The sequence below is a fragment of the Arachis stenosperma genome, chromosome 8, assembly GCF_014773155.1.
Source record: "Arachis stenosperma cultivar V10309 chromosome 8, arast.V10309.gnm1.PFL2, whole genome shotgun sequence".
NCBI lineage: Eukaryota > Viridiplantae > Streptophyta > Magnoliopsida > Fabales > Fabaceae > Arachis > Arachis stenosperma.
The window spans coordinates 33352284-33366397 of NC_080384.1; the positions used below are offsets into that span (position 1 = coordinate 33352284).

Consider the following 14114-nt stretch of genomic DNA (forward strand, 5'->3'; position numbering starts at 1 on the left):
GATAAAAGAAAATCCTCAAAGAGGTCGAAAAGTACAAAGCGTGACTTATAAATTGATAAATTTTCAAAAAACCCCAAGAGTTGGGGTGAAGCTGGGTAGGGGCAACTCGACAGTGGTGCAAAACAGACATCTCAAAATTCGAAAAAGGAAGAAAAACACCCAAACGGGTGATCATACATTCATACATAAAGAAAAAATGAGGGGCCGCCTCATTGGCCCTCCCAAAACAAACCCGGTCTTCTGGACCCGGGACTACCAACTCATACTTTGGCTCGTCCTCCTCAGAAGTACAAATTCTGTGGTGAGTACGAAGGTGGGTGATAAACTCGGCATCAACCAAGGGTTCCTCCCCTAGGACCGTGACATCAACCAATTGAGAAAGAACATCTACGGAAGCCATTTCTTTTCTTATAAAGGGTGACAAAAACCTACAAAAGAAAAAGAAAAGGAAAATAAAAAACACGGTCTCTAAAGGGAGGGAATACGGAACCAAAGTCTACAAACCAACCTATCTATCTACAAAATAAAAGTATGCAAACACAAAGCATGTTACGAAAGAAGAAAAGCTAACCTTTATCCAAAAATGAAGATTGGAAGAAGCAGAAGTCTCCGAAACACAAGAGTGCAGCACGAAAGAAGAAAGAGGAAATTTGAAAAATCGCAGAAACGAAAAAATGAAAGAAAGGGAAAGTATTTATAAACATGCTAAGGGGCATAATGGTAGAAGCGAGGCAGTCATTAATGAGAATGCACCGTTACCAAGACCTACGCACATCCCTAACGGACACGACGCTTGATTAGACGTAACTGTCAGAACCAAAAGGACACGGAAAGTCACGTCGGTTTCAGACCATCACGTAGGTCCTCCAACAAGTCGGCTATGACCCCAAATAGAATACTCGAACCCAAATCTCGGAAAAATTGGGCTCGAATAGGGGCACTGTTCATACCCTGGCCCAATAATAAAGGCCCAGGATCAAGAAAAAGACCTAATCCAAAGGGTTGGGCCTCACCCGTACCAATCTTCATCCTACGAAGTCGGTACCCACTACGACTTGTTCTAAAGAAGTCGGGCACGAGGGTTAGCTGGCAGATAAACACTCATTCAAATGAGTAACTGTCCCTAGAATCTCTCTAACCACTTCCACGAGCCATATCTTAACCTCCCTAAGATAATGGGACGGTTAACACCCTAAAAATATGGCACTACTCCAACGGTAGTTATTGGTTCACCACTATAAATACACTGACACCCCTCAGGTATCTTTAAGTCCAATACTCTCTAGACCTGCTCACACTCTTGCTAACTTAGGCATCGGAGTGTCTTTGCAAGTACCACCCCCATCTCCTCGCACGAACAAGTCGGACGGGGACCCCCAAGTTACAAACCCATTCGAAATCCTCCTCCTTCACACATTTGGGCCAACCAACGCCGTTTAGCCCATCAATCTCCGGTTACCCACCGTAACAACTTCCATAGTTATTATAGCCACCATAAATATAAATATTCTACAATCTCCCATATATATATATATATAGCTTTAAAAAAGAAAAAGAAATTGGCTATCAATAAGAGAATGGGGACACCGTGCAGCTTTAAAAAGTTTCCAGTATAATAAAAGCCAGAAAAAAATTTTCTTGTTGTGTCCAAATCTTGGTAATTTTTTAAAATTTTATATAGTAATTATTGTGGGGACATATTTGGTGTTCTCCCCCTCAATACACCTGTGTGGTAAAAGGTGTTGGAAAAACCAAAAAATGCAATGTCCCACTCTGAACCCTGAAGAAAGAGCAAAAACTATCATATGGTCAAGTCATTGTTAAGGGAAAAAAAATGGCACAACCTACTACGGTTCTCATCAAATCAATTACACCTTCTTTTGAGAAGAACCATTCATTTATCACTTTGGGGGCCTAAATCTGAAACCCACATGGAGGCATGCAGGTCCTTCTTTTATTCACACTATGTGCGACCTGAGGGTGCAACAACAACAACTAACAATAATAATAGTTACTATATTAAGAAGCATACAAAGATATTAATGACAAAACTTTATTCCCAAGATCTCTCCAAGCATTGGAACAAGTAGAGACAATATTAAAATTAAGAAACATTGTATCTCTGCCATGCATCCATAAAAGTAAATAACGATCGGAATAGTGTATGTATCTCATGGTTGCAACTCGTGAACTCTTGGTGTGATGAGTGGTGACTTTGGAGCGCTCGGTCCTCGATCAAAGAAACTTAATATATGATATTGGCTTATGAGATGTGATAAATTTTCAAATATACATATATATCCAAACACAATGAGTTTAAGAAATATTTCTCCATAATGTAATTAGAGCAATGCTAGGGCCAACAATATTTGTGATTGGTAGCTATCAACGATGATTTAATGGTGTGAGATTTCATCCAATGACTTACCTTTCTTTGCTGGTTACATTCTGGCCAAAATGCAATAAAATTACTGGTCCTAAACTTTTCCATGTAATTATTTGAGACACCTGTCTCTCTGTGTGGCTCATAATAATCAATGCATACATTGGTCAAAGGAGCATATAATTGTCATTGTGGTTTTTAAGATGTGGGAAAGCTAGCGAGCTAGTTCTTGGGAGGCTTTGGGATCCTGGCTTAGCTTCACTCACTTGATTAATTATTTCATCAAGTCTTTAGGCGATAAATAAATAAGGAAGACAACAAGGTAATTAGCATCTCTTAAACTCTCAAAAAAATAATTTGTTAAGTAGAAATACACAAATTTATTTTTATCTTATGTTAAAATTTTTATTGGACCGTCTTCCCAAAATTTTTATTTTATTTTAATTTAAATTTTGACTGACTTTTTTTAGACATGAAAAAACATTGTGTTAATATATTGTAATGACAATTTGGTGTTTTTTTTAACATGGATGTTAATTTTTTTATTTTAATTAATAAATCTTATCTTTAGATTTGACGATAATAAAATTTGTTAAGAAATCTAATGGTTAAATTCTTTTTGAAATTTAAATTCAAAATTTTGTGGTGCACAAATAAAAAAATTCCAATTTGTATTGATGTATTTTTTTTTTTTTACTATAAATTAAATCGAAAAATCAGATTAAAATATTTAAATATAAAATAATAAATTTGAGAATTAGAATCCGTCTAATATCTTTGGCCCTTGGTCCACAAAAAGTGCATTACACCCCTCAATACAATACAGTGTTGGCTCAATAGACTAAAGAGTTTTAATTGAGTTAAGTTGGAGACATAAAAATTAAAAAGGTTTGAGACATTACTAGATGCAAAACGGCTTTTTCATGTGATTTCATCACTTGGAAAAAGACTTTAAAGAACGTTCTATTTCTTTGTGGTTGCTTCAATCTTGCTCTATCTATATCCCCTGTGGTACACCTTTCCTTCCTTTTATAATATATATCTACTTACATGAAATAGCTGAGGACTCTCCTTTTGCTTTGCTTCTTTGGTTTTATCTCCTTTGACGAAACCCTTAGATTCTCCTCTTTCGCTGCATTGATGCAAGAGAAAGCCTAAAGACACCCAATGTGTATTATTCATTCCTTTTTCTCTCTCGTTTCAACACTATTACCCTCCCCTTTTCCTTTTTCTCTTATCTCACTTACTCTCAACAATTATATATCTTATAAGAAAAAGTAAATTTAATCAAAGGACTATAAAATATTTCTTATAGCTAGTAATTAGATGAAGAATTCCAAGTTGTAACATTATAAAATACATTTGAAGGCAACAACTCTTAATATAAAATGAAAATTCTTTACGGAAGAAAAGAGAGAGTAATATTATAGAACGACATGAGGGTAGTGAGTAGTGAGAGAAGCGCATGATGGATTGATAATAAGTGCACGAGGCACGCCATACCCCCCATGCAGATAACAACATCATTCTATGCCTTTGTGTTTGCAACGGAGGACGTAGACAACGCAAACTAGTGGGCCTTTTCCTACCTACTTATTTGGGATACAATAATCTGCAAATTGCAATCAAAACCCTACACATCTATCAATAGGTTTGATCATGCTGTTTTCTTCTTTTTCATAATTCTTTGGTATCTACTTACATGACGTTAGGTGAATATGAGTCACCTTTTTGGACTGGACCTAATTTATTAATTTTCCCTTGAATCTTGTAAAGGTCCAAAGAGCCAGTGTGTATATGGTTTTCGGTAATGGTCCACAAGCAGAGAAAAGGGCCGAAGCCCAAGCGCCCAAGATAAAGAGGGTTAGGCCCAATATTGATTAGAGTAGGCCCACATGAAGCATTATCCGAAATTGGGAAGTGAAGATGTGGCGATGTGGCAGCCACGTGGCAAGAGCACCTTATCCAAGAAAAACCGTTGCCTCTCGTTTAAGATTTTTAACCCATCATCATATCATCTCATCATCCTCGATTCATCTTCCTCTTACTGTTTGTGTAAGCATGGCTTCCACCACACTGCCCTCTATAGCCCCTTCGCAGCTATGTTCTAGGAGGAGTGTCGCATCGTGCCCCTCATCATCGTGTTCAAGGAAAGAGATGAAGATTGGGAAGGGAAAAGGGATGCGAGTGGTATGCATGGCGACGAGTATTCCAGCTGACAGAGTACCTGACATGGGAAAGAGACAGCTCATGAATCTTCTCCTCCTTGGTGCTGTTGCACTCCCCTCTACTGGAATGCTCATTCCTTATACCTATTTCTTCGTCCCTCCTGGTTCAGGATCTGCTACTGGTGGTACTGTTGCAAAGGATGCACTTGGAAATGATGTGCTTGCAGACCAATGGCTCAAGGCGCATGGACCTGGTGACCGTACACTTACACAAGGATTGAAGGGAGATCCAACGTACCTTGTGGTGGAGAAAGACAGAACACTGGCAACATATGGGATTAATGCGGTGTGCACTCACCTTGGTTGTGTGGTGCCGTGGAATGCAGCGGAGAACAAGTTCATCTGCCCTTGCCATGGATCTCAGTACAATGACCAAGGAAGAGTTGTCAGAGGACCTGCTCCTTTGTCTCTGGCATTGGCGCATTGTGATGTGGATGATGGGAAGGTGGTGTTTGTTCCATGGGTTGAGACTGATTTCAGAACCGGTGACGCTCCCTGGTGGGCTTAGACTACTCTTCTTCCATTCTCACACCTGCTGCCACATACACATATCATATGTAATCTATAATTCAAACTCTATCTCTTCTTCTATTCATATATAAACATGTTTTGTAATCAATATGCTAGTATATAACATAAGAAGGAACCTCATAATTCTTCTCTTGCATCTCTTCTTCACTTCCCCTGGATGCCATTTCCGTCTCTGAATTTCTCCCAATTTATATATTAAACTTTGTGTAAATACAAACTCGCTTAATCTCTAATACTTTCTTCAATAACAATTGAGATGCAAATGATGAGATAGATTCAAATCTATTAAAAAACCAAGTTCATTTGACTCAAGTGTGAATGAATGAAGTGCTTATACTAAAAGCTTGGAATAATATAATGCTGTGAAGTTTGGAAGTGGTAGGGGAATGAAATTTTAAATTGAATTAGTATTAATTTAGATAGGTTTATTTGAGTAAAATTTTTTTTATTAAAAACAAAATATTTTTATTAAATCTTAAAGGAAAAGTCTAGGGGCAGTAATTTTTGTGTTTTTTGGCCAGCACTTAACCATCAAGAAAAAAGTGATGTAATCTCACACCATTAAAAATATTATTAATTATTAATGGCCAATTGATGGTTACAAAATACCAAAATTGTTAGTTCTCTAGCATTCCTCAATCTTAAATATATTAAATCTTAAATATATTTTAAATTATTTACGTACAATACAAAATGTAAAAACGTGATCTATGGATCCTTTAGACTTTCAAAATTTTACTGGAAATAGGAGAGTGGGTTGGTGGAAAAAATTTGAATAGTATATATGAAGTTAGTTAGTAGTTTAATTTCCACCTTCACAACCTCATTGTCGTTGACATTCATAAAGAGAAACAGATTCCTCAGCGTTGAAGTAATAGCCATGTGAATCCAACGAAGGGACTTATAAATGATTTTGCAATAAAAGAAAATTGAGGGATTTGAAAATTATTTCCAGTACGCCAACTTCTGTGGCATCTTGTACGTCATTGTAAATGTTGACTTATAATGGACACAAATGAATTACTAGTACTATTATTAGCAGTAGTAATATGTGTAACGGATGTGAATATATAGAAGAATAATGATGCATATGCCAGCCGATTGATTTGAATAACACTAAGTGTGAGCATGATGGCAAAGTCAACGGTCCCATCCCAGCTGCGAAATATGAAGTATGAACGCAAACCATGAGCCATTGAATTCCACGCAGCATTCATATTGATCCATTTATTTATCTATTTAAATAAATATTAGAGTTTGAGTCTTAATTTATACGTATAATAATTTATTAATCAACGATAAATTTTTTAATAAAATTTAAATTCATAACAAATTAATTTTTGATTTATCGAATTAAAAAATATCATACACAATAAAAAATATTTATGTATATTTATTTTATATTTTATATTAATAATTAAATAATTACTGATTTGTAGTATAAATATAGTTTGATAGTTTGATTATTTAATTTATTATGGTCATCATCGTCATCGATATGACAACTATTAGCATAATATTCAAAATGCTACTGAATGAAGAAAAAACTTGAATTAAGAAAATACTCCTGTAAAAAGAAAGAAATTAAATAAGAAAGAATTAATAGGATAAGAAAGAAATAAAAAAATATTAGATAAGAGAAAAATAAAAAAAGATATAATTTAAATTATTAATTTCATACGTACCAATTATATTATTATTATCTCTATTTATAATAAATAACACTAACTAATAGAACTATTCAAATTGAAACTTTGGACTCACTTTTACTCATTATGGTCAAATGTTGTCCACCAACATGGTATCGAGAATAGATTAAGATTCTGGTTTATCCTAGCTAGAATGCGGAATCAGATTTCTCCCACTTCCATATGTTTCTTGGGGGAACCTTGCACGCAGTGAGTTGTAGAGTAAGCTTTTCCTTCATTAGTTAATCTGCTTTGCTTTCACTCTGTTGCACGCCAAACACAAATGATATTTGATTTTCTACTTTTTAAATGGCACTATATGGAATTGCTGGTAACTTAGCTTGGTCTTCCCTCTTTTCTGCACATAATATATGTGTATATGTATATGTGTGCCGACATAAATTTTGTTTATTCTTATTGATTGTTAATATCTTCAAAGAAAAATGCATATTTTTCATATATGTGTATATCACCATTATGGCGCTTAGATTCCACTGATAATATGTAGATGCCACCAATTCTCTATATACTAATTAATTACTCTTATTTTATATATATAGTTTCCGTGCCCTCAGCTATTATTGATTAAGAAATACTTAGTATATATTCCAATCAAAACGTTTATAATTATTATCAATTTATGACCCCTTTTTTTAGCATTTTCAACGTTTTCTGTTAATCAAAAGCCATGCTATTTCTTCTTTTTTATTTTCTGGGGTGATGAGAGTTATATGAGTTGCACATGGTCCCAAGACTGTTAAAGAATTCAATTTACAGATGTTATATGTGGTGATGGCTCATTATTATATTGTAGATAGTAGATATTATAAACAGATTAGGCTTCTTCATAAGTATAAATTTTCCTTCTTGTAGATTGAATAGAATCATCCACTGTAGCCATGGATAACAGTAGTGATGTTCCAGCACGTGTTCAGGTTTGTGTAGGATCTACTACTAATTATATTGGATCTTAGGAACACTAAAGCAAACGAAATTGTAATTTCCATTTTCCTTTTTTATTTGGTATTAACAGGGAAAATATCTTGCAATATTTGTCTGCTGGCTTCTTGGCAATGGATGTCTTTTTTCATGGAACAGCATGCTGACAATTGAAGATTACTACGTTTACTTGTTTCCGGTAACAATTTTTTCATGTATTTTTCTGTTGATGGTGCTTCTCATACATCTTACTAAAAATTTATAGCAAACTTTGATAGTTAAGTTATTAAACTTTGAATAAATCTATAAAAATAGCCACGTATCTTTGTTATACACTATTGTGTGATTCTCATATTCATTTGGTTATGCAGAAATACCATCCTCCTAGGGTGCTTACTCTTGTGTATCAACCATTTGCAGTTGGAACACTTGCAATACTGGCTTATAATGAGGCCAAAATCAACACAAGAATCCGGAACCTATTTGGATACACACTCTTTTTCATAAGCACTTTATTGGTCTTAATTGTAGGTCCTCTTAAATTAACTTGTTTGTGAGTTTTGATTTCTTTTTAGGATGGTTTTGATTAAATCTTCCTGTCAATCTCCATTAGTTGGATTTAGCAACATCTGGTAAAGGAGGTCTTGGAACTTACATTGGTATATGCGCAATTAGCGGCGCTTTTGGGGTTGCGGATGCTCATGTTCAAGGTGGAATGGTGGGAGATTTGTCTTACATGAGACAAGATTTCATTCAGGTTAACATGGGTAACATAATTAGAAATTTAAAGTTTAAACATGTAATGCATTTTTTTAAATCTGGTTTAAATTTCTTGTTGCAGTCTTTCCTTGCTGGTTTGGCAGCATCTGGGGCATTAACCTCTGCTTTGAGGCTAATCACAAAAGCAGCATTTGAGAATTCTAAGGATGGTCTTCGGAAAGGAGCAAGTAGGTTCTAGTTCTACTCATCAACACTCAAGTCACAGCTTCTTGACATCATAATCTTCTGTTTCTCTTATTGTTTTTTTACCTTTCCTTGCAGTTCTATTCTTTGCCATATCAACATTCTTTGAGCTTGTTTGTGTTCTTCTCTATGCCTTTGTTTTCCCCAAAATACCAATTGTGAAGTACTACCGTTCAAAAGCAGCATCTGAAGGATCCAAAACTGTTTCAGCTGACCTTGCAGCTGGTGGCATAGAAACATTATCTGAAGAAGTAATAGCCTTTTATTACTTTCCATTGTGCTACACAAATTTCTTATTTTTCAAATTGAACTTAATGCAAATTCTCCCCCAGGTTGAGGGATATGAAAAACAACCAGAGAGGAAGGGAATCCAGCAATTGTTACTAGAAAACATGGATTATGCACTTGACATGTTCCTAATATATACTCTCACACTATCTATCTTCCCTGGGTTCCTATCAGAAGATACTGGATCACACAGCCTAGGCACATGGTAACTTGATAAACAAGTTCTTCCATCAATTTTCCTCTGCCTTCATAACTAGACATGAACTCAGTATCATCTGACATTTCCAAATATCATACTAGGTATGCTCTTGTTTTGATTGCAATGTACAATGTGTGTGATCTGATTGGAAGATACATTCCACTAGTGAAGAAGTTGAAGTTGGAGTCCAGGAAGTTGATAACAATAATGATTCTTTGTCGGTTCCTACTTGTTCCAGCATTTTATTTCACTGCAAAGTATGGTGACCAAGGTTGGATGATATTCTTGACATCCTTCTTGGGCTTGTCCAATGGTTACCTTACTGTATGTGTTCTTACATCTGCACCAAAAGGTTACAAGGTGAGTTTTAATTTTAATATTAAAAACAAGTATACATCATACAGACAGTTGTGAATGTGACACATTAATTTATTCTGCTTTGAAAATTTTGTTGTAGGGTCCTGAACAAAATGCATTGGGGAACTTGTTGGTGTTGTTTCTCCTTGGAGGCATTTTTGCTGGGGTGACACTTGACTGGCTGTGGTTAATAGGAAAAGACTGGTGAAAATCAATGCAAAATAAAGTCATGTGAATTTTTCTGATGAAAGGATTAGTTTCGCCTATTCTTTCTACTGGAAACAAGTGTTTATAGTTTTATTTATTGCATGTTCTTTTGCTAAGCTACAAATTTGTTATCTTTTCAAAGGTAATACCAAAACCTTTCTCAAAGGGGGTGTGGAATGTGGATTATTGTGGTGTAAGGCTAAACCGCATTCAACCTTTTGGGTCATGCCCAATTGTGAATTATCATCAATTTGGGTTTATTAGTCTACTTGGGTCTAAGGCTAATGAAAGATGGACAGCTTGACAAGCAATGGAATTAATTTGAGCCCACATCAACAAACGCTTTGTGAAATTTTATTTTAACTGCGATTCCGTTTATATATACTAGCGGCTCAACAGGCTTTTTTATTATTTTTAAGAAATTAATTTTATTTTTTTGTTAATATATTATTTTCTCTTTAAATTTATTAAATATGTATTTTTTTTATTTTAATATTGATGTGATTTTATTTATATCATATTTTATTAAAATTAAAATTACTATAAAAAATCTTTAAATATTAAATTATAAAAGCTCGCAATAGAGAGGTATATATATATTATCAGAAAAAATATAATTTAAAAAATGATAATAACATTATCCTAATTTAAAAAGAGTATACATAAACTAAAATATATGTTAGTTATTTACAAAAAATAATTTTTACTTAAATGTCATGAATATTCATATTTGTCTTCATATATTTTAAGTGGTAGGTCAAAATATGAATCTAAATATGAAGAGGCCTTCATTTTTTTATAAATAGTGAAAGATAGAAGAAATATGAATGCTTATTTTTTTCGTTTTAAATATCAAACTGTAAGAATAATTAATAAAAAAAATAGGAGAGTATAAAAATTGTGTATTTAGAAAAAATCATTCATAATTCATTATACATCTTCTTATCAATAACTTTTCGAGTTTTGAAAAACTGTCAGATTTATTGATCATAAAAATAATTATATAACCGCTTCAATATTATTCAATTAAAAATTATGTGTAACAAAATCAAAATATAAATTTAAAAATATTATTTACAAATTTAATATTTATAAACGTTATTAAGTTTAATTATTTATTTTTAATAGTATTTAATTTGAGACCGAGATAAAAATTTATATTCAAAAGACTCTTTATCTTCGTGCATAATTCCAATTGTTAAAAAATATTTTATTTTTTTTAAATTTTATATTTAATTTTTAGATTTTTTTAATCTCATTATTTTTTTAAAATTTTTAATTTATATTTTTATTATATTCCCTTACTATATTAAACACTATTCTTTCTCTTACTATCTTTCTCTAAACACATACTTGTCATTGTCTCATCACCATTATTATAGTTCCTTGTTTTCCTTTTTCATTTTTTCCTTCTCCTTCCACCTTCTCTTCACCCAACCATAATTAATTATTACCAAGTATTATTATCGCAACTTTTAATCTTGTCTATCACTTCGATTTATAACCATCTATTATATTAACTTTTATGAGTTGTTGAAATTTCGCTAAAAGAAATAAGAAATAAAGCATTTAAAATTTTTATCCAAATTATCAAATTAACTTTTAGAACGTATAAAATTTATAAATTTAAATTAAATAAGATATTAAACAAATTTAGTATGTTGTTATTATAGGTAACAAAATCAAAATAAAAATTTAAAAGCATTATTTACAAATTAACTATTTATAAACGTTATTAAGGTTAGTTATTTATTTTTAATAGTATTTAATTTGAAGTCGAGATAAAAATTTATATTTAAAACACTATTTATCTTCATGCATATTTCTAATTGATAAAAAATATTTTAATTTTCTTTTTAATTTTATATTTAATTTTTTTAAATTATCTTTAATTTTGTTATTTTTCAAAATTATTACTTTATATTTTTATTATATCCCTTTACTATATCAAACACTTTTTTTTTCTTATTATTATTCTTTATACACATACTTGTCATGGTCTCATTGCCATTATTATATTACCTTGTTCTCCTTTCTCATTTTTTTCTTCTCCTTCCACCTTCTCTTCACCCGACCGTAATTAATTATCACCAAGTATTATTATCGCAACTTTCAATCTTGTCTATCACTTTGATTTATAACTATCTATTCTGTTAACTTTTATGAGTTGTTGAAGTTTTGTTAAAAGAAGTAAGACATAAAGCATTTAAATTTTTTTTTCAAATTATCAAAATTTGATGTCAATAATCATAAAAAACAATATCAAAATATATTACTTTTAACTAAAATAATAAAAAAATACATAATTGTAAGTTTTTAAACTAATAATTATAAATTTAAGTCGCAATTTAATATAGTACATTGGGACAAAAAGACAACCATTGCTATTCATATTTGATTGCTATTATCTAAGTTTTATATTTATTTTATTGTGCACATTAATTTAAGTGTACTTTATTATTTTATTTTACATGTTTTGAAATAATGCCATTGTATTATAAGGATGAGATTAACTTTCATAATCTAATGCGAATCTTTTTATTATTTTGTTTGTTATTTGAATACTATCTATTTAAAATAGTTACTTAAAGTGAAACACTATATAAAGAGAGATAAAAAACTTTTAGATTTATCGTTCTCGTTTGCTTCTTATTAATCCTCACTTAAATTACTGCTTCTTATTAATCCTCACTTAAAATACTCAAATTTAATGGCTTTGATGGTGGTGAATTTTTGTAATTAATTAAAAAATTTTAACTTTTTCTTTCTCTCTCTCCGATCTTAAACAAACTCAATTTTATTATTAAATAGTTTTTTAAGTTCAAGACTTCAGAATATTTTTAACTTTTTGTATAAAGGTTAGACTTAATAAATTACCAAAATTCAAACCTATTCTCTTAAACTACTTCTTGATCGTATAATTAGAATCGTTTAAACGGAAGATCATTAGACCCTTAAAGTTTTTAAAGTAAAAGAAAAATACAATAAAATAAATTAATTAAAAAATCTATTAAAATAAAATAGTTTACAAAATAGAATATATATATATATATATATAAAATAATAAATTAAAACTTACATTAAATGGCTCATGAGTTAGACAAATAAAGAGAAGAAAATAATTATAAAGGTTGAAATAATAAAAAATGTATAACATAATTTTTATTTTGTCACATTTAAATGTTATTATATGTAAATCTAATAATTAATAAAAAATAATATTATCTAATGTAAAATAGATTAAAAATAAAAAGAGATTAACAAAATCAATTAACAAAATTCTAAAAAATTAATTAACAAAGTACATTTGTTGTGTTATATGTCGAACTAATAATTAATAAAAATAATATTATCCAATGTAAAATAGAATACAAATAAAAAAAAAAGAAGTTAACAAAATATGTGTGAGAAATTTTTATTCTACTGATAGGTGTAGGCTTTTTTTCATCTTTTATATGTTAATTATGTGACAAATAAATAATATAAAATTAACTAATTTTTTTGCAATACAATTTAGGAAATTAATAAATGTCAACCATACTCTATATAATTAAATATCAAATCCAGTACTCTACATAATTAATAGCTTAGATAGTTTAGAAAATTAACATATTAATGTTTTTAACGAATCTTTGATGGGTGCGAATTTTCTTGCGTCCTATATATATGCCAATCAAATAACTTAGCCAATATGTAAAATAAATAATATTGTGGTAGACAAAATTAATAATTTAATTTATTTTCAAAATAAATATTTATGTATTCAAATTTTGAACATAATACTCTACATAATCAATATTTAAAAAAATTTAAAAAATATTATTACAAAGTAATTTAAAAAAAATAAGTTAACAAAATATTTATAACACTCTTTCATTCAATTACTGATAGGTAAGGACATATAAAAAACATAAAACACATATCAAATAAAAAGAAACTGTTTTCTTTCTGCATCAAATTGATAAGACAAAAAAATATTTCTTTCTACATTAAATTGATAAAAAAAAACATAGTAGTATTTTCATATGTCAAAAGTTGAGAATAAATTAAAAAGGCAGATGAATGATTGAAAATATAGATTAGATAAGTAAACTAAAGAGAAGAAAAGATATAAGTGGATGTTATATATGAAAATAGTAACCGCTGTAAGACTAAATGAAATTAACAACTGCAGTTGATGAAGGCAATGAAAGAAGACGAAGGCGAGAGTGTTGAAGAAAGGAGAATAATAGAATAGCAAGAAAAATACAGAAAAGTAAAAACTAAACTACTGAAAGGATAACGTACTCAAAACAAAAGGATATAAATTAAAATTAGTATAAGATTAAACA

At 30.8% G+C, this 14114-nt stretch overlaps 2 protein-coding genes across 4 annotated transcripts; both read left to right on the forward strand.

The window, feature by feature from the left end:
* Positions 1 to 4381: 4381 nt before the first annotated feature.
* LOC130944926 (cytochrome b6-f complex iron-sulfur subunit, chloroplastic-like) lies at positions 4382 to 5278 on the forward strand. The gene has a single exon (XM_057873525.1). It carries the CDS (start codon positions 4445 to 4447, stop codon positions 5117 to 5119), a length of 675 nt encoding a protein of 224 aa, XP_057729508.1. The 5' UTR covers positions 4382 to 4444; the 3' UTR covers positions 5120 to 5278.
* Positions 5279 to 6857: 1579 nt separating this feature from the next.
* LOC130946917 (equilibrative nucleotide transporter 3-like) lies at positions 6858 to 10276 on the forward strand. 3 transcript variants are annotated; one of them, XM_057875813.1, is made up of 10 exons: positions 6858 to 7052; positions 7704 to 7765; positions 7864 to 7968; positions 8141 to 8296; positions 8383 to 8526; positions 8611 to 8716; positions 8811 to 8983; positions 9065 to 9225; positions 9321 to 9579; positions 9677 to 10276. In XM_057875813.1, the coding sequence occupies exons 2-10, from the start codon at positions 7730 to 7732 to the stop codon at positions 9782 to 9784; spliced, it is 1248 nt and encodes a 415-aa protein (XP_057731796.1). In that variant the 5' UTR covers positions 6858 to 7052; positions 7704 to 7729; the 3' UTR covers positions 9785 to 10276. The 3 variants fall into 3 exon arrangements, with proteins under 3 accessions (XP_057731796.1, XP_057731797.1, XP_057731798.1); XM_057875814.1 differs by having other exon boundaries at positions 6889 to 7040; XM_057875815.1 differs by lacking the exon at positions 6858 to 7052 and adding an exon at positions 7064 to 7161.
* Positions 10277 to 14114: the final 3838 nt, after the last annotated feature.

What these genes read in the sequence shown, in the direction of transcription:
- LOC130944926 (XM_057873525.1), top strand. Translation starts at nt 4,445, where the DNA reads ATGGCTTCCACCACACTGCCCTCTATAGCCCCTTCGCAGCTATGTTCT.
- LOC130946917 (XM_057875813.1), top strand. Translation starts at nt 7,730, where the DNA reads ATGGATAACAGTAGTGATGTTCCAGCACGTGTTCAG. An exon ending in ATGTTCCAGCACGTGTTCAG is followed by an intron (nt 7,766 to 7,863) that starts GTTTGTGTAGGA and finishes TGGTATTAACAG; the next exon opens with GGAAAATATCTTGCAATATT. An exon ending in GCACTTTATTGGTCTTAATT is followed by an intron (nt 8,297 to 8,382) that starts GTAGGTCCTCTT and finishes AATCTCCATTAG; the next exon opens with TTGGATTTAGCAACATCTGG.